The sequence below is a fragment of the Exophiala dermatitidis genome (assembly GCF_000230625.1).
Source record: "Exophiala dermatitidis NIH/UT8656 unplaced genomic scaffold supercont1.1, whole genome shotgun sequence".
NCBI lineage: Eukaryota > Fungi > Ascomycota > Eurotiomycetes > Chaetothyriales > Herpotrichiellaceae > Exophiala > Exophiala dermatitidis.
The window spans coordinates 637293-656695 of record NW_008751646.1 but is presented as its reverse complement, the minus strand read 5'-3'; the positions used below and the strand labels follow the sequence as shown (position 1 = coordinate 656695).

Below are 19403 nucleotides of genomic sequence, written 5' to 3'. Positions count from 1 at the left end.
TAGGTACCTGCAGCACAAGATGGCCACTGCAGTCAGCCAGAAGCACCCTCCCTGCTCAGGGGTACAACGGCCGATCAATCCGGCGCCGTCAAGTTCCCGGGTCTGGTCTCTGACCCGGCAGAAACGGTTGCTGAAACTGTGCGAGTGTTGCGTTGCAACTGCAGCAAAGTAACCGTCTACTATAGTGGTACTGTTAATCGGCAGCCAGTAATGCAGCATCCCCTGGCAGTAGCAGTAAATAATGGTGACAATCGGCCAATCCATCCCCGCCATGTTCATCATCGCAAACATGAACTCCCCTCTGCAAGGCCCGTTCCCAAAGATGGTCAACCGAAACCGGCTACCTTGGTTCCCCTGCTCGTATTAGGCTGCTCCCGCCCGAGACTTAAACGACGGTCCTTCCTCCAAGGCAGACACGACAATCCCATCAAGAAGGCTGAGCCTGGTTTCGATGTCATCAGTGGTCCTCAAATTGATGAGACCTACTGGTAGATGAGCAATACGGGCAGACACTGGACATGGCGGACGGTTCAGACAGGAGACATGCAGCTCCCATTTTGCAACAAAAAATCACCCGATTTGTCGGGCTGATATGAAGCACTTGTAAATCAACACTTTCATACCAACTTGAACGGTGGGTATGTTCTCGTCATGTTGGCCTACTTACTAAACAACCAGCCTGGATATGGAGCTCACACACTGCACGCAAGACCTTCCTCCGTGCGCCAATCATGCCGTTTGTCGCAGTAAAACAACCATTTTCCGAATAAATATCTTCCCTAGTATTTGGTAGCATCAAACTATCCAGCTGCCGTGTCGCAACTGACAGTAGTGCAAGGCGTTCATGGTCTCATTTTGAGCAGGTAATAATATCGCCTGCTGCGGATTGTCAAGGCCGCGTCGTGTTCAGTGGATGTTTGCCGGGTTGAGGGCACCCAGCATTGCCTTTTTGTCGGTAGAGCCGGGGAGCCAACTTGATCCTTGATCACTCTCAGGGGCAATACTTCCCTCAATCCTTCGTCTAGCTTCCTGTCGTTCCTCTTGTGTAATGGAGCTTTCATCTTTCTTCATGTCTGGTTTATGTGGCTCGACGTGCGGCGAGTGGCCCACGGACATGCCGACCCGGACCTGCTCATGTGTGAGTGTCGCATCCCTTCCTTCAACACCCCGTATTCGGAGTCGTCACTTACCAAAGTCTCCAGAGCTCCCTTACTGTTTTCAACCAAATCTTCGTCATAGACCATCTTGCCGGGTTCAAAGAAAAGAAGGATGGTGCTGCCACCGAACTTGAAATACCCCAACTCCTCCGCCCGCTTGACCCGCTCTCCTGGCTTTCGTGTAATCACTGTAGAACCGACCATCATGGCTCCAATGCAGACAACCATTACTCGACCATGAGCCACCGAGTCGATCGGAACAAGCACGCGGACATTCTCACCATAGACGTCTAGGGCCGATCTGATCGCCATGGGATTCACGGTGTAATATTCGCCCTCGATGGGCTTTGGTGTGCCCAGGGTGCCATCAACCGGGATGTGGAAACGGTGATAATCTTGTGGCGCAAGACGGAAGATGCCCATACTACCCCCTTTGTACCGTTTTGTCTCCAGAGGATACGCGTCGCCAAACAGCTTTTCGAGACTGTAATCCCTGCCCTTGACCCAGATCCGCGTGGCATCTTCAATAGTGTTGAAGACCACCGTCCGACAATCTGCCGGAGACACAATGATTTCTGGTCGGTCAGGGGCGCTGCAAGGTCGAGCACCCGGCTTCAGAGCTCGATAGAAGAATTCGTTGAAGTTCTTGAACTGGTCAACGGGCAATAGGACTTCCGACATGTCCAGTCGATGAAAGGCGATGAAAGGTTCGATCTGAGCCACCGAGGCAGGATCGTCATATTTCTTGCCCTGCTTAATGGACAGTGACCGCAGCAACTTCTTGATGCGTTTCTTTTCCATTTCCCGCGCGCCCAGTGCCTTGTAAAGCAACCGAATGCCAATCCGAACGTAGACAGACATGCGTTCTTCATTGATCTGACCCGTAAGGCGATCCTGGACAAGAATGTTCGCGCTGTTAGCGCCTAGCTTGTATCCACCATAACTGATCTTGGTGATGACTTTAGAGTACCATTTGCGCTGCGCCTGGCTGGAAGTAACAAAGCCACCCATGACCAGGTTGTTCACCTGCCGCCAATCTGAGCTGGCGCAGGTCGCAAGGTGGGTGATTATTTCTGCCTCTGTCCGCCTGTTCAGATCGGGCTGGTGGCAGATTGGGCATTCTCGGATTTCAATCACATGTTCTTCCTCGTCCCCTTCATCGAGTAGGTCGTTCGGAAGAAGCTTTCCCTCCTCCCCTGCGGAACCAGTTTGACGCTGTTCAATGGTAGAGACGCCCGACAACCCCGAGTCGCTTTCAGTCTTGGTCAAGGAAACAGGTTCTTGGGTGTTCTGACCGCTGGACCCGAAGCTGTCTTTAATTTTATCTGTAAATGACTTTTTGGAACTGACTCTCTGCAATTGCTCTTCAAGGCAGATGACGGCTTGGTCAAAAGTTAGATCTTCCTCTCCAGCGTCCCCATTCTCCGACGCAAATCTCTCAAAGAACCTATCAATGGTCGACTCTTTCAAGGTCGAGCCTAGCGTGTCAAGCATGGCCATGAATTCGATCTTGCTGATCCGTTTGCTGTCATCAGTGTCATATTGTTTCAACATGGCTCTCCAAAACTGCTGTCTGAGCGCCTTGTAGGGCAAGTACCGTGCACGGATGTGCAGTTCTGGATTGTGCTTGGCTTCCCACCTTTCTTTGTTCTTCAGTTCCAAGGGGATAACGTACGAAGCCATGGTAGGGTCATCCGCAGATTGAACCACGGCACTATCCACGGGCGGCCCTGGAACTTTCAAGGTGTTTCCGCTAGTATCTGTCGGAGCACTTGTCGGCGCTGGTGGACGGGCTGTTTCATTGACGCTCGTGCTCGACACTGATGATTGAGAATCATCCCTCTTGAAACTCGGTCGTGACAACTTTGATAAACTGCTGGCGGAAGAGGTGCGCGATAAGGGAATGCGAAATCTCGATTTGCCCTCTTTTTGTGCCATGGCTGGCGAATATTCCGGAGGGTCGGGGAGATCATAGAGACCAGTGTCTGGGTCTTCTTCCGGGCCAGATTGAATGATCTTCTGGATCGGGAAGGTGGTGGACGCAACAAAGTCGTTGCCAGACAGCTTGTCACGGTCAATGACAGTAAACGTCAAGGAGTAGCCAGTTTCCTGTCGCAGGATCTGGAAGACCATCTTCTCATTGAAGATTGGATTGAGATTATGGCGGATAACCTTTGTCCTGAAAACCTTCCGACCCAAGGCGATAACCACGAACGGGTCCATGTCGAAAGATGTCCTCGTCATATTGCGTTCAGGAGGCAGGTCGGTGATCTTGACAACCTCGAGGAAAATAACACCGTTAGTGTCGTTGTCGGCGCCAAGGAAGTTGTATGCTCTTGCTGCGATGGATTTGCGGCGGAGGCGGGCCAGTCTTCTCTTCTTCGCTTTCTTGTCCACTACTGTACTGGGCTTTTGCGTGGTATCGCTCTCAGTGACCGACTCGAGATCCTCGTCCAGATCATCTACCTCCTCGTCACCGATTTCGTTGTCTATGTTCGTGGGCGCACGTGAGAGATCGTCGTCCTCGTCTTCGGCCCCTATGTACGCCTGAAACTTTCTCCTGATCTCCTCAGGGCTGGCCGAAGGGTTTGCCGAATCAACAATGGAGAACTGCATCAGCACCTCTCCCGAAACAGTGCTCCCTTTTTTGGTGGACCTGCGTGATTTAAGTCTGTACCATTTTGGCTCTTGCTGTATCTGGCCATTAGCAAAGATGTCTTCAATAGGAATATCAAATTCGCCCATGTAGTCTTTGCCAAATCTATCTTTGTCCCAGCAGATGCACTCAAGCAGAGGTACGCCAGTTAGGGGCATATCGAAGCATATCTTCCATTCCGGATTGAGGGTCTTGGGTATTGAAGGGGTGCTCTGCTTGGAGTTTCCAAGGGTCACAACGAGGTACTGAAAGGTTAGCAGGATCCAGCATTTCCGAGCGGCAGAAGACTCACAGGGTCAGACGTCCCGGATTTGTCTTTTGCCGCGAGGTTCCGTGCCTACGAGGACTGTTAGCGAGCCCGTGCAATGTTCAATGTTCGTAGATGTAGTACCTTGATCACATAGACCTTTAGAATCAGCGGCTTTTGGTCAACTTGTGTGTTTAAGCTGGTGCTGCTCGCGTTATTTGGCGGACTAGACCTCTGACTACCTTCGCCATTGGAAGCTCCTCCTTGCTCATGTTTTTTGTGGCCAAGGTGGCTGATAGTCCGGACTAGGGGTATGTGCACCATGATGATGTGTTGCTTGGGAGAGGTTCAGAGTAGTCGGTACGGCCGGAATTGGTGTACAAGTAGTCGATTTGGGAAGACGTATGGTCTGCACCTTCCTGGGCTCTCGATGCAACAGAGCCGAAGAACGTGAGTTGCAGAGATAGATCAGAGTTGAGAGGGGCCAGTCGGCCAGGGTCAGCCGCAGGCAGTCAACGAGCGGAGGAACCACGCCTGAACTTGAATGTTGCCGCAAGTCAGGGGTTTCACGGTGTTTTGATGGTATGTACGAGGCAAGAAATCATCAAATGTATAGGACCAAAGAGGCACCCGCCAAAAGGACTCTCTACTTGCAGTTGTTGCTTGTCAGGTGCGATACGACATCAATACTAATGCATGCCGGCGTTGTTTTGTACACACCGCGAAGCGCTTCATAATTTATGATGCCATAGCGGTGATAGCGCTGGCACTGCCAACTCGACCCGCAACTGCAAGCCCCTCGCCGCCGAAAGCTTCGTTTTGCCGTCACCGTCTCCGAAATACAATGGTCGAAGTGCATGCGTAACACTGCCACTCCCGATCGAGAGAATTAGCACGTTTCATTTATTGCCAGTTCAACCTTCACGTTGATAAAGGACTTTGTCCGATTGCAGTCTCGGGCGCCTGGCCTGGCCACGAGGGTTAGAAGCGCCAGGCTTATGCTTTACTGCAGTTGATTGCTTTCCAGTACCACCACAGCACCGTGGCTCCTGGTACTACCAGGGAGGATCGGCCCTAGAACCAAGCGAACCTACTGGTACTTTGACCACCGATATGCCTACAGGTACATTGTATACCCAATCCACTCAGTGCAGAGAATCAGGCAACTCCCTTCCACTGTAGGTACTGTACATGTATGTGTACTTGTCCTTTGCTACTCGCCAGAAGAACGGGCTTAGACATTCCATCATCAATGTTAACCGTTCGAGCTTTATGATCCGGTAGCCGATGTGAAGACAGATCCGAGCCTCTCACTGACTGGAGAGGCTCCCATCATTAAAGGATTGATGTCACTTCCCGGGTGCAGCTGAGGTGCTAGTCTCTACATTCACGCCCTCGCCGGCAAAATCATGATCGCTCTCAGTCTGATATCTGCAACCTGCATCTGAAGGACAGTTCGCCGTCAATAATCGCAGTACTCCAGTGCACATACAACTGCAGGCAGTACTAGTTGTATTCCCTGAACAGTGCATGCAAGTTCATGAGATACCTAGTACTTAGGTAGGTAGAGTCCCCAGACGGCCATCAAAAGCGGCGGGACCCGAATGCTTGGCAGGTCCCGACCAGCGCCGGCAAATGTAAACACTCCAGGACTGGCACTGGCTGCATTGGGGAGACAGCCCGCGATCCATGCCAAAGCAGGTCTGCGAAAGTACAACAACCTACCAACAAACCTCTGCCCCAACCCACGCAGACACGGGTTGCGCGCGGTTTCGAATCACTCGTTAGCGGAAGCATTCTTAAAATGAAAGTCGACCACAATTGATACCGACGCAAGCGCATGCGCCCAACATCGCAAGTGCACGCGAAGCACCCGCGTCCTCGCTCCTCACCTATCCCCGAACAAGTATGCTCGTCGCTCGCCAGCCGCTACATCCACTCCCGATGTCATCCACCCAAAGGCCCGATCGAAGGTTAAGCGCACGGCTACAGGAAAAGGGTGAGCCGCCAGAACTCGTAACCCGGCCGCCGGTCAATGGAAATGCTGGCGTCCATGGGAGTGCGCCAGAGACGCGACGCGCCCAAGTCTCCGGAAGCGCGGACGACAGGAAAAGGAAGATGGGTGAGTTCAGACAATATTCAGAACCATGCGCGCAGCTCTTCTGATATTGTTGTTTTCAGGCTACGATGAGGAAGATGATGGCTTCCAGTTCAAGCGCGTCAAAAAGAAGAAATCCGAAAGCGTCAAAGTCAATCCTACGAAATCTAACGAAGAGGCACGAACTACCGTGCCGCCAGCTCGAGATCTGCCAGAAAGCGCAAGGCCGCCGGTAGAAGAAGAGGACCTCAAATCAAAAGCCAAGAGGAGACGGACCACCCGGCTATCATTTTCAACTCCTAAGTCAAGAGAAGATGCTCCTGTGCGTCGCTCGAAGAGGCTATCGCGCGATCATGAACAAAGAGATGGAAGTCCGAGCAAAAATATAGCAGACGGCCACCGGCATAAATGGAGGCAGCCTCCAGAAGAACGCCCCGCCAAGCAAACAGAGGCCGACAATGCGGTCAGGCCTACAGAGCCGAAGCAACATCTTATTGAAACAGGGGCTGATCAAGTTGGAAAGGGCCATGGAGGAGAAAATGTCCCCACACACCAGGAGGATTACTCTGCCACCAAAATAGCCCTTCCATTCGCCGACACACCAGTCATAAAGAGGAATAAAGCCATGCGCGAAGGAAAGGCCGGCAAGGGCGAAAGGAGAAGCAGTTTAAGTCTCCGAGGGCGGAGAGCCAGCTCGCTAATTGAGACGGGGAACTCCAATGGTAAGGGAGGTGAATCGGACAACAGAACCTGGGCTAACCATGGTCCAGCTCTTCCGCACAAAGAAGTTGAGGTGCATGATTTCTATAAACATATCGAGAGCGAAGGCCTTCCCGAACCGCGACGGATGAGGCAGCTGCTCACTTGGTGCGCCACACGAGCCCTTGACGAGAAAGTCATGGGGACGGGATTTGAGGATGCAAGCGCTCGGGCAGCCGGTACGTTGGCCCCAATACTTTCCCGTCACCGGCAGGCTAATCTTGACATAGCCCGCGTCGTGGAAGAAGAGCTACTGAAGGATCTCTCAAACAAGTCGGAGTTGTCTGACTGGTTCAATCGCGAGGATATTCCTGTCCAGCAAAAGCCCCTTCCCGAAAGACCCAATCCCAAAAATCTTCAAAATATCGAAAAGATCGCCGAGTTAGAAGAACAGATCAAACGGTCAGTTTTGCTATGTAACCCAAGTTCTTTACGAGCGGTGCTAATCACTCCCGTAGACTTCGAGCAGAAAAGGATGCATTGGAATCATTATTGGAACCACCTAAAGTTCCTCGTTTGAGCGAGCTTGATGCGCCTACGGGACCTGAAGACCAATCACTGGATAAATCGCTACTCTCTGATGCCGATATTGCAGCACTCGAAGCATCTGCTGCTGCCCGCGAGACCTCGTTTGGACAAATATCCGAACGGCTAAATCGACTTTATGAATCGTTGAGTCCGACGGTCGATACTTTTGCGGACGGCATCCATGCGATCGGTCAGTATCGCCAGGCCGCGGATAATGTAGCGGGCAGGGTGTTATCGCTATGCGCCCAAAGACTTGCTCAGCGTGAGCACGAAGGGAGAAAGAGGGTGTTATCCGGAACAGAGGGCACTCCCCCAAAAGACCTTGGCGGCGTGTTACGCAGTCTGAGTCGAGCGGACAGATGATGACGACGCTTTCATGCCTGCTCTTTGGATATTCGCATATGAATGAATGCTTAATGAACGTGCAAAAAGACACTACCAGTCTCGTGAACCTCGAGACAGGCCGTACATTTCGTCTCAAGAGCTACACTAGTATCTAGGAGTACTAGTCGGTGCAGCGGCTGGCGACAGGCACTCGTGATAAGTACCTGGGTAGGTAGTAAGCTGCCCTGGTAATACTACAGAGTCGCAGATGGGACCGAATTTGAAGTTAGGACTGATACCTGCCGAGCCACTGGCATTTCACAGCCTCGCTTCTTCAGCCACACGCGTCATCGACATGAAACATTGTATGACCTCAGATCCTAGGTAGATCCCTCCACTGCCAGTGTTCCCCGCTGTGCAACGCCAACTTGAACCTGACCAGATCGTCGAAAGCCTCAGTGGCAGGCCTGCTAGATGGCGGGTAAAGCTTGGTAAAGCCTTCAGTGATTGATCACCGATTCAAGTTTGACGCACCTGCAACCATCCGCGAACCACTTGGCGAAGGAACTCGCCATCCAGTCGTTTGTATGGAAGCTTGCCACACTCCAACAAATGTACGTTGTAAAGCGTCATGTCTCACGTACAACTTACGGGTAGGCCATATGATCAACGCAGATGCCCTGCTTTTCATTCTGAAACATTAATATTTTACCATCGCTGCTTCCTTTTCCAAAGAATAGTTCCAACATCCTCCTACTAACTGGCAAGAAGCCCTTCTGACCTGCCAACACCACCACTGCTAGTAATCACTTCTTACTTCAAGTTCACTGGCACTTTTGATCCTCATCACCACTGTGCTGCATCTAGTACTGCTGTAGTAGTACACGCTTTCGTACTACATACCTCAAGATCTGACCGACTACCTACCAGCTTCGCCAAAAACAAAAGACGACACTCCAACAACAGTCTCGGAAGGCATACATTCCCCGTCACTTCTACCACACCACACTACTCCTACAACAGCTCTGGAATCGCCGTCTTTGAGATTCATCACTCCTACGGTGCGAAGCAGACCACAACAATCGATTACAGCATCTGCACCCGAACTCAACATCTAGCAATGCCTCTGCTCTACACGAAGAACTGGGGTGGTAAACATGTCGGCGGTGGCGTCAATGTCAGCCGTCACGGGGTGAGGAGGAACCCTTTTAGAATCTCGCTTGGGCGGTTCAGCTGCTTCAGATAAACGTCACAACTGCGAATGGACTACCCAGCGCGTTATCTTGTCTGGGATTATGGCCGAGGGAGAAAGGAGAGGGGAGGAGAGATGAGTCGCGGGGGCGAAGAAAACCTACTACAACGGCATAGTGTTATGGTGATTCGGGTAAGCAAGGCTACAGTATGCTTTGAGAATGGTCCAGGAATGAGCCTGGCTAGAAATGACGACGATATGATTATAGGAGGGCTTGCTGAAGAGGGAGCATGGCTCACTACAATCCATTCTGTGCTTGCAGTGTATAATACCTCGAGCTTCTCCTTAACCAAGTAGTTCGTGTTCCCAAGGATAACCATCTCTGTTGCCCAGCTCTGCAGCGAGAACGCGGACGACTCCCTAGGTGCCATTACCGCTGAGAGGTAAAATGGTCGTACTGCTTTTGCATGTCTTGATTCGTACTTGATTCAGCTGGTCCATCATGAAATCCGTCAATTCGACTGATCATTCTCAATCCACAGCAAGTTTCTTCGCGGGCTCTTCGCTCCCTGCCGAGGTCGTTGATGGGGTTACTTTGGTGTTCTGTCCGCTCATCGCGAGGTCGTCTTCTTCGTCCCAGGCATCGTCGGGAACATTCTCGTCCCAGTTATCTAGTTCTTCCTCCATTGTTCTATTCACGACTCCGGTTTCTTGATGGTCGTCTGTGGAGGATCCAGGTCCGTGGTGAACACCCTCACCTAGCTCCAGATCTTCGCCCTCGACGCCGTCGCCCGCAAGAGCTGAGAACTTGGCTCTTCTACGTCTTTCGGCTGCGCGTCGATGATATGCGCTTGCTAGACCCAACGCCGCAAGACTGCCTACCACATTGGCAAGGACATCCCAGGGGTCGAATTCGCGATCATTGGGCAGCAGGTGTTGAGCGACCTCGCTTCCCACGCCCAGACACAGGGTGCATACTACCAGCGTAAGGTGAATGACCCGTCTGCGACTGGTGTCGAGGATGAAGTAGAACGTTGCGGTTAAGGCGAAGAAGAATATAATATGAAGCGCCTTGTCCGACTGCCGTGGGATATATGGTTGCGCGGCCGCAGGCGTGGAGGGGAGTGAGGAGTACGGCAGCAGACCGATGGACGAAGAGAAGACGAGGAGGACGACGAAGGCAACTAGCAACACAGTGTTAGCGTTTCAACTCATCCAGGCCGGCGAGCCACAGGGAGGAGACATACTTGCAAAAGGAAAGCGGATTCGCATGGTCGTTATGTTATCGAGGGTGCTGGATAGTACTGTAATCTGGTGCTGTGCTTTCGGCGGGTTGGGTGCAGGCTGCCGGCTCGCTGCCAGCTTCAGAGGAACACTGGCATCACCCGAAGCAGCGAGCGGAGAGATCGTTCTTGTTGAAGGTTCGCCCTAGACGCGAGTACCTACTAGTTGAGAAGGAAATAAATGGGCGACCGTCCGTTTATTAGACGTTGGCGGTTTCGTTGGTTCGGGTTATTAGCTTTGAGTACATGGACGGTACATGTAGCAGTTAGGTACATAAGAGCAGGCCACTACTACTACTGCTGCTGCTGGCACTGCAGTGTCAGCGACTGAGGCTCGGCAGGCGCGCGCTGCAGTAGACGCACTACGCCCAATCGGCCAAACGTTTCTTTCAACCTCAAGCCTCCCATTCTGCGAGCATCACACGTCAGAATCGCCGGATTAATTCATCACACAACGCCGCCCATCCATCGTTTTTGGTCTCGATTTCATCAGATTTGGATTCAGCGGCCTCGAATTATCATCTGTACACGTTTTTGAACGTGTCCGACCCCGTGTCTCGCCGTCGCAGGGCGCCGTCCAAACTGGAGTGTCCGCACCCCTCGCTCGCCAGTCGGGGGTTGGCACGGTCATGTCCTTAACATGGCCGCCCCCAAACAGCCAGAAACCACCGGACGATGAACCTCTTCTGCATTCCCTCCATCGAGACAACCTAAATGGATTGCTGCGAGCGCCTTCTCGGCCACATACCCCCACTCTATCAAGACTGCGCAGTCTCGGTGGTGGCTCGCAGTCCGTTCAACCTGCAGATCCAGAACCGAGTGTTGAGGAAGACCCGCAGGTCGTCCGCTTTCGCGCATTGTTCCAGGAGACGGAAAGCAAACTTGCGAACCTCTTCAATGATGTTGGAGAGGTCGTGGTCCCGGAGAGGAGCGCAGACCTCGACGCGCCCGCCTTGGTTGACGCGCCCCACGTTGTTGAGCCAGCCCCAGTCGCTGCCCCCATATCGAAAAAGCGCAAGTTAGACGACGTTGACTACGACGACTATGACGACGACGACGACGACGAAGAGGAGGAACAGGAGACCGATGCTGCTCGTGCATCTCCACTCAAAGACAAGCCAAACAAAGTCCATCTCGTCGCCGACGGCACCTCGTCGCCTGTCGCTAGACCGGCGCCCCCATCGAGAAGCGCTTCGGATTCTGTGAAGGCCCCCCCGAAGACTGCTGCGGCTAAGCACACCGCGGATGCTGAAGATGCTCGGAAAAAGCTGGAGGAAGCGAAGCGGGAAGAAATCGAAATGGTAAAGACACTGTCACGGACAATGTTCTTCACCCTAGAAGACGACCGGGATGCAATGCTGGATCAACAACGCCTTGATGAAGCCGAACGCAGAGCAGAAGCCGAGGCTGAAGGACAGGCCAAAGGCCAGAATGCATCGGCGCAGCAAGGCAGTCTCAGCAAAGCCAACCTCGGTGCTTCGAGTCTGACGTTAAAGAACCTGATCGCCCTCTTGGACGAACATCGTTCTATGGTCCACGCAACCGAATCGGAGCTGCGTGCTTTGATGAGTGAGGTCCGCAAAAACCGGAGTAAATGGGCAAGTGAGGACAAGATTGGTCAAGAAGAACTGTACGAGTCGGCCGAGAAGGTCCTGACTGAACTGAAAGCTCATACGGAGCATTCTTTCCCTTTCCTTAATCCTGTCAAGAAGAAGGATGCACCTGACTACTACCTCGTCATCAAGCATCCAATGGATCTGGGCACCATGACCAAGAAATTGAAGCAGTTGGCGTACAGGTCCAAGAAGGAATTCGTCGATGATCTGTATCAGATTTGGAAGAACTGCCTCAAGTTCAACAGCAATCCCGACCACGTCTTTCGCAAACATGCGCTGTTTATGCAGAAGGAGACCGATAAACTAGTACCCCTGATTCCGGACATTGTGATCCGTGATCGGGCAGAGGTTGAGGCTGAAGAGCGAAGGCAGCAGATCGCCAATGGAGAACTCGATGACGGCGCCGAGGAAAGTGACGACGAACCAATCATGTCATCCCGCGGTCGCAAGGCACCCAAAAAGAGCGCCAAAAAGGGCGGTTCCACCTCGCGGAAAGCACCACCTGAGACAACGCCTATCCCCGAGACCAAACCGGTCCTGCAGTCGATTAGTTCGGTACAGCAGCAGGGCATTCGAGCAGAATCCGAGGCCGAAGGGAGTCAAGGTCAGTCGACACCTCCTCCGGGGATATTGACGCCTATTGGGGCCCACGGTCCTGGCAGCGTCGCTGGAACCGGCAGTGAAGCCATGGATATGGACGTGCCGGGCCTGCCCTCACAAGCGCCGTTGCCTGAGTATGAGGATGAAGAGTACAAGCTTTGGAAGCAGAAAACGAAGAAGGACCGGGCCATGGTGGCTGCGGCCCGGCACAAGCTCTTCAGGGGTGACAAGCTGAACGCGGAAGAGACTGCCTTGCTACGTACTAAGGCTGGCATGCGTCGTTGGCAACGCATGCAGCAGGAGGCTTCCGGTAAAGACGTCTCCGATTTCCACGGTGATGGGGCCGAACGCGAACAGCAAGGCCAGACCCTTGCTGAGGGCATGGAAGCTGAGGAAGAGAACCTACTTCCGGATTACTATGACCCTCTCTCTGCCATACCCGACCTGGAGCCGCGCCTCAGGTGGGAGCAGGATGCGGAAGGTCATGTCATTGAGCATTGTGAAGAGTATCTGCGGCTTTTTCCCCCAAAGCAGTTTGTTGCCCCTGAGAGCAAGCTTGCTCGAAAAATCCAGTCAAACATGCGGCAGATGCAGGAAACAAGGAAAGTCGTTTCAAAAATCGGCGTGGTCAAGCAGATGCAGCTCCAATCGCAGACCTATCAGAACCAATTTCAGAAGTATCAACCGGAGCCCTTTGTGGAAGCCGACCTACCCAATCATGTCATGTCGGATGCTGGCCCCTTGATGGCGCCTTGGGTATGCAGAGCAGCATTTCAGCGCTCGATCGGCCAGATCTTCTTCCATGCGGGATTTGAAGAATTCCAACCTTCTGCTTTGGACACTATGACCGATTTGGCGGCGGATTTTTTCCAGCGTCTTTGCAGCACTTTGGTTAATTACAAAGAAGATTACAAGGTCCCCGTCACCACTTCAGTCCCCGCCCCCGCTGGAGTCAGGTCCAAGGCGAACACGGTATACCAGACGCCCTCCACTGATGAGGAAGCCATATTGCATACCCTACATTCTAGTGGAATCTCCTTGAGCGATCTGGATACCTACGCTCGTGAGGACGTGGATCGTATGGGCGCACGCCTGGCCATTATGCATGAGCGTATGAAAGGACATCTGGCAGATCTCCTTCGGCCTGCCTTGTCAGAAGACACCGCTCACGGTCAAGGCACATTTGCTGATGGAGGCGAGCAATACGTGGGCGGCGATTTCGCCGAGGATCTAGACGAAGATTTCTTCGGATTCCGAGAACTCGGTCTCGACAAAGAATTCGGCATGGCCAGCCTTACAGTACCCTTCCACATTCTGCAGAATCGACTTGGTATGGTGAATCCGCAGGCCAATGCGGAAGATGCCGCGGAGAAAATGTTCAAGGAACCGCCTCGATGGCCGCGCATCTCTGCCGACAACGTCGACGAACAGATTGGTCTCATCAGAGATTTCTTTAAGAATCTTTTGCGTGAGAACAATAACCGGCCACTTACCGAGGATCTGGATCTTCCACCAAAACAACGGCCAGCGGCAAGATCGGTGACGGAACCGTGAAGAGCAACACGAGTCCTCTGAAGAAAGGCCCCGTCAAAAACGTGAATGCTCCCGCTGGCGCATCCAGCAAAGCCGGCGGCGCTGCCACAACTGGGGACAAGGGAAAGAGGAAATCGGTTGTGGTCAACGGTGCCGGGGCTGGCGGAGAAGATAATAATACGCCGGTCGTCAACGGTGTCAACCCGTCAAGTCCTGGACCAGGAGGAGACGGCAGTCCTGAGAAGAAGCAGGTTACCTTCAAGGGCAAATTGACATCGGCTGCCTCCACGTCCACGTCTGACGCGGCCAAGGGTTCAGACAAGCCGCCACCACCGTCCGGGGCAACGTCGACTACACAGCAGAACGGTCATTCGAACGGGAATGCCAATATCAATGCCAACAGCAACTCGTCGGAAGCGAACGGCGTTGCAAAGGTTAATGGCGTCGTCGATGGAGAGACGAGCATGATGAGTCCTGAGAGCTTGTAGACGATTACTGTAATTGCATTGCACTGGCAAGAGTAAAACGAACGTACTGTTTGTCTTTTGCAAAGGCTAGCCCGCCCCCTTCTCTGCACGCGTGTTTTGGCATATGCGGCATATCGTGCGGGCTTGACTTGGGAAAACCCCTTATTACGGGGTTCTCATTTACGGTAGTAATGAATGTACAGACATGATGATATTATTACCACTCCACTAGCATCCTATGATCTTCCCGTCGGTGAGGCTGAGGATAAAATCGAGAACCCTCAAGGGGAAGAAACTAATAAAAGTCCGTACCATTCATTCGTATGTACAGTACTTGTACTACCACAGCACGAACCAACAAGCACCGAGCACTCGCTCATCCTCTTCTGCGCGAGAAAAGAAACTCGGCTCCCATCTGCCAGTGCACCCAGACCCATGCATGGCTCGACGTAGATCTAGATTGTACCCAACCCCAAGTCTATCCACCTCCATACCTTGCCTACCTACCTCTGGCAAATTAGGTAGCTGTCAGGTAGGTAGGTAGATCGTTTTAAAACCCCTTGGGCTTGAGTGAGGAGGCCAGAGTAGAGTAAAGTAAGGCATATCGCATGGACCACCTGGACAAAGAAGGTCCCCCAAGGGGGCGTGATGGTGGCAGATATATCATGTCATGCCATGCCGCCCACGCGGAGCAGATGACACTCGGCATCCATCATATCACTTGTCACTTTTCCCAGGCACGCTCAGATCCGGCCGACCCGCAGAGCGAACCAGCCCTAGAAACCAAATTCAATCCGATCGGGACTAATTGAGTAGACTGGACTGGACAAGTTCACAAGCAAGCTGGCACGGGTTCCGTAAGCCAAGCGAAAGGGAAACTGTATCAAGAGAAATAACTCCGCACGGTTGCCTGGCCGTCTGGCGAGAGGGACTGTAAGATCTGGTCGGCGTTAATGCCGGTCTGGGCGACCATCTGCTTGGCGCTTTCGACGACCTTTTTGGCCGTCTGTCCCTGGATCGTCTCGGCCTCAAGAGCCAATGCGATATGGTGGAAGACCTGCTGTGCTTTTGCAAACACGGCCGGGTTTTGTCTATGAGTAGAATGTTGTTAGAATTCATATTCTCTCCTGGTTTTGAAAAATGGAAGCAGAATGGGAAATGGAAGTTGACTTACTGATCAATCAGCTGTGCCACAAAAGAGTAGGCGTAAGGCGCAGCCTCCTCGTCGTTGACAACAGGGAGAGTGTCGAGCCATTGCTCCACGACTTGCTGCGGATTCGGGACTTTGGAGGAATTGTAATGCAGGATTTTGGCGATGGCCGCACAGGCGTTTTCCGTGGCAAAGACCTCGTCTTCGCCTCTGGCATTGGGCACCCGGGTGATTTGGAAAAGCGTTTCGAGACTGGCGGCCACGAAATCGGACCATTGCTCGCCACCCTTTTGAGCGGCAATGCCGACACCATATGCGGCGGCTTGTCGGTTCGCCGCATTCTCGTCTCTCATGCCATTGATCAGCGGCTGGATGATATGGTCGCTGTACTGCCATGACTGAGGGCCACAGAACTCCAGCACATCGTCCATGATGCAGATGGCCCACTGTCGCTGCGTCGGGTCACTGTTAGTGATGAACGCGTCGTAGTACGGCATCAGCGTCTGCCACGGGCCCAAGAAGTTGGGGCCCATGTTTTTGAAGATGGTATGGAACGCCTTGTTCATGTCTGACAAGAGCGTCTGGTCGTCCTCGATCGCATACTGGACAGTCAACGAGTCGTCATCCTCGTCAGCTCCTTGCTGCGAATATTCGGCCTTTTCCTCGGCACGTTCCTGCACGCGTTTTTGGTACTCCTCCAACGTCGATTTGACAGACTGGATGAACAGATTCATGTGATCTTGTGTCAAACAGTTCTTGCCCACCACTTCGACGCTTTCATAGAAGCACTGGTACATCTCCGCCAAGGTGTCCACGGCTGGCTCTGCACTGAGGATCTCAATCTCCTTCTCGCAACACTTGGCCCACAGCTCCCGAAGTTGAGGCGACTGGTCACCGTAGGCTTTCTTGTATGAGTTTAGTAACTGAGGGATCAATTTTGCCGATGCCACCCTAACAGGATCATGGAAGAAAAACGCGAGCCCAGGAAGTGCAATACGCTCTGCAATATCGGCCACGTAGGGCGCGAAATCGGCCTCCAGGATCTGTGCATAGATGGTGATCAATTCGATCGCCGTGTTTTTGTCTTCCAGGGTGGATGTCTTGATGCCGATGACTTTGCCCTTCAGAGGAACCAACTCCCAGCCATCCTCCTGGTCAAGTATGTCGTCCTCGCTGTCGATCAACTGGATGTCGGCTTTGGCAGAAGCAAGCTCAAGCAAAGGCGGCATGACTCCTGGAAGGTATGGGACGAAATCGCTGCCCAGAACTCGACACATCCTGCCCCAGCAGTGTAGGAGATACTGAGCCTGTGGATCATCATCGTCGGTGATGTTTTGCTGGATATTACCCAAGGTCTGGACAAGCGTGATGCCGTCTTGACCCATCTTTTCCTTCCCAACGGCCAGAGCGATGAGGGTGGCACACTCCATGGCCTTGGCCCGGAGTAGTCTGTATTCTTTGGACTGCTCAGACTGCAGGACGCCAAACAACAGGGGCATCAGGGTGTCATAGTAGCGAACGAAAGCACTTTCTGCAGAATCGGCAATGGTAGCAATCGTGGACAGAGCTTGTTCTTGGACGTAACGTTTAGGTGATTGCAGCAGTTGTAGCAGATGTCCAAGAAGCTGGTCGAGGTACGGTTCCAAGATCGCTTTCTCCGCCTCCTCGCAGAAGTTGACCAGTGCCGCTGCAGCGTGCGCTTGAACCCGTGGTTCCGGCGCCTCAAGCACGGGTATGATGTTGGTCAGCACAACCTGGTGATATTTCTCTTGCATCGGTCCAGCGAAATCGGTACTCATTTGTCCCAGAGCGTTACAGCCGGCGAACCTGACCCGTGGATGCGGATCGCGCAACGACGGGACGACCAATTCCAGAACTTTGTCGAGTTCGCCGATCATCAGGTCTCGGCACCCTTCAGAAATTGCCGAGATGGCCATTAGAGCAGCATGTCTATCTCTCCACGAGGCAGAGTGCATCATCCGCGGCAACCAAGTGAAGGTCGCAGGCAGCATGACCTGTCCACCCAACTTGTTCGCCAACCGATCCATGCACTGCTCACCTGCAACATGGTTCATGTCACTTTCTTCCATGTCGAGGTCTTCATTTGCATTCCATTCCGAGGCGTCGTCATCGTCTATCCCGATATCCGTCATCAAGCTCAGACACTGGGTGACCATATCGTTGACATAGGACGGATCCTTTTTGCACATGGCCGGGGCCCACTCGGCAAACGTCGCCATTAGCTCAAGAGCATTTTGTCGAGTCTGATCACCCAGCTCTTTGTCCTGAATGACGGAAATGCTGAATTTCACCAGAGTCGAAAAGAGACCTTTGAACATCTTTGGTGCGGCTTCAGCCAGCTCGATAAGCGACACAAAGGCTTTGGATAGATTATCCGTGTCTCCAGCTTCTTTCAGAGGTGGTAGGATATTGAGGATCTCCGGGATTAAGGAATAGTATTTCGGCTGCGTCTTCTTGGTGACGGAATGGAAAAAGGAGGCAAACGCTTCGATGGCAGCCAGTCGGACCTGCAGAAGATGATTAACAAAAAGAACACAATGGTATATAGACCGGTCCTTACTTCAACACTGCTATCCTTGAAGCCTTTGCCGAAAACTTCCTGCACCGCACTTTCATGCTGTTTCTCGATGATGCCCGGGGTGGTAGAGAAGATCCGAAAGGCGACTTCTCGCAGACCAGCGTCTTCGGACTGGCTTGCCTGGAACAATGCTGCGAGCAATTCCATCCACATTTCACCTACATCCGGGGTTGTTAGTCGACCTGTTCATTGTTCAACAGTGGGTTGCATTCGTACCAGCATCGACATATTGTCTGGCGATTTCCGCAATTGCATCCCCGATCTTGTTCTTCACAGGATTTGCCTGTTCTCTTGCGAGACATTCCAACAATTTCGACTGAATGGCCTGTTTCGCCTCCGTACCCAGGCTGAGGAAGAGTTCCTTATTCTCACCAGTGACTGGGTTTTTGCGCGTTTTCGAGGCCTGTTTGCGAAATAACACTGCGGCGAAAGACCGTGTCTGCCAAACATTTAGAGATGCTCCGGAGTTTTGACTCTTTCAGGGGACATACCGACGGGTCTTGAGACGCTTGTATCTGCTCCACCAACCCCATCAACAGCATATCGGGACGATTGAGAGTCCAGTCATTGTTCAACTGCTCCTCCGCTTGTGCACGGAGATTATTGTCCGGAGACGACAGGGCTTGTAGGAGTTGGCCCAGGGCTCCCTGCACCTCGGCAGGGAGAACAGACATGTTGCCGGATTGCTGTTATAACATGCAACTGGGAAAGTGTTGTTCGAGCGCGGCTCTGTTGGATTGGAATGTGCGCCGCGCAGAGTCGGCTTTCAGTCGGATTGCCGGGAACTTCACGTCGGTAGGTTCGACAAGTGCTGTTGAAAGGACGAGGCGAAGGTAAGACAAGAGAGAGGACTGTTCAGGCGCACCGAAGTGATACTAGTAAGTCGTGTTAGTCAGTACTTTCTTTGACCAAAAACAGTGTCTGGAGTCAAGTTGCGGAGGAGGCAGAAGGGAAATTGTACATAGATCGACTAACCACGAACGTGAATCTCTCGTGCCGGGGGGCTGTGAGGGAGTCTGCGGCGACAGCCTGGACGGACAGCACCAAATAAGGATATTATAAGGGTTTTGAGTCTGTCGCTGTCGTTGGGCGTCGTCCGTTGGAAGTATCAACACAGAATGCAACGGTCCAGCAAAATATTTTGGGCGAAACAACGAACGAGCGAACTTCTTTTGAGTCCCGCTTCCACTTCCA

General features: G+C 52.7%; 5 protein-coding genes across 7 annotated transcripts; 2 read left to right on the top strand and 3 right to left on the bottom strand.

The window, feature by feature from the left end:
• Positions 1–906: 906 nt before the first annotated feature.
• On the bottom strand, positions 907–3971 carry HMPREF1120_00240 (phosphatidylserine decarboxylase; the record flags this gene model as incomplete). Its single annotated transcript, XM_009154233.1, has 2 exons — positions 907–1128; positions 1191–3971. 2 exons carry the CDS (start codon positions 3969–3971, stop codon positions 907–909), a joined length of 3003 nt encoding a protein of 1000 aa, XP_009152481.1.
• Positions 3972–4919: 948 nt separating this feature from the next.
• HMPREF1120_00239 lies at positions 4920–9473 on the top strand. 3 transcript variants are annotated; one of them, XM_009154231.1, is made up of 6 exons: positions 4920–6182; positions 6242–6880; positions 6929–7096; positions 7148–7319; positions 7376–8383; positions 8700–9473. In XM_009154231.1, exons 1-5 carry the CDS (start codon positions 5969–5971, stop codon positions 7806–7808), a joined length of 1626 nt encoding a protein of 541 aa, XP_009152479.1. In that variant the 5' UTR covers positions 4920–5968; the 3' UTR covers positions 7809–8383; positions 8700–9473. The 3 variants fall into 3 exon arrangements, with proteins under 3 accessions (XP_009152479.1, XP_009152480.1, XP_009152478.1); XM_009154232.1 differs by having other exon boundaries at positions 7376–8422; XM_009154230.1 differs by having other exon boundaries at positions 7376–9473.
• Positions 9474–9492: 19 nt separating this feature from the next.
• Positions 9493–10233, bottom strand: HMPREF1120_00238 (uncharacterized protein; the record flags this gene model as incomplete). The annotated part of the gene is made up of 2 exons (XM_009154229.1): positions 9493–10145; positions 10209–10233. 2 exons carry the CDS (start codon positions 10231–10233, stop codon positions 9493–9495), a joined length of 678 nt encoding a protein of 225 aa, XP_009152477.1.
• A 280-nt stretch (positions 10234–10513) lies between these two features.
• Positions 10514–14830, top strand: HMPREF1120_00237 (transcriptional activator SPT7). The gene has a single exon (XM_009154228.1). The coding sequence runs from the start codon at positions 10874–10876 to the stop codon at positions 14012–14014; it is 3141 nt and encodes a 1046-aa protein (XP_009152476.1). The 5' UTR covers positions 10514–10873; the 3' UTR covers positions 14015–14830.
• Positions 14831–15343: 513 nt separating this feature from the next.
• On the bottom strand, positions 15344–18883 carry HMPREF1120_00236 (uncharacterized protein; the record flags this gene model as incomplete). Its single annotated transcript, XM_009154227.1, has 5 exons — positions 15344–15551; positions 15635–18138; positions 18192–18367; positions 18426–18648; positions 18701–18883. The coding sequence occupies 5 exons, from the start codon at positions 18881–18883 to the stop codon at positions 15344–15346; spliced, it is 3294 nt and encodes a 1097-aa protein (XP_009152475.1).
• Between the last annotated feature and the right edge of the window lie 520 nt (positions 18884–19403).

Coding starts and splice junctions, on each gene's coding strand:
- HMPREF1120_00237 (XM_009154228.1), top strand. CDS start 10,874: ATGTCCTTAACATGGCCGCCCCCAAACAGCCAGAAACCACCGGACGAT.
- HMPREF1120_00239 (XM_009154231.1), top strand. CDS start 5,969: ATGCTCGTCGCTCGCCAGCCGCTACATCCACTCCCGATGTCATCCACC. Junction 6,183..6,241: donor CGACAGGAAAAGGAAGATGG/GTGAGTTCAGAC, acceptor TGTTGTTTTCAG/GCTACGATGAGGAAGATGAT. Junction 7,320..7,375: donor TTAGAAGAACAGATCAAACG/GTCAGTTTTGCT, acceptor TCACTCCCGTAG/ACTTCGAGCAGAAAAGGATG.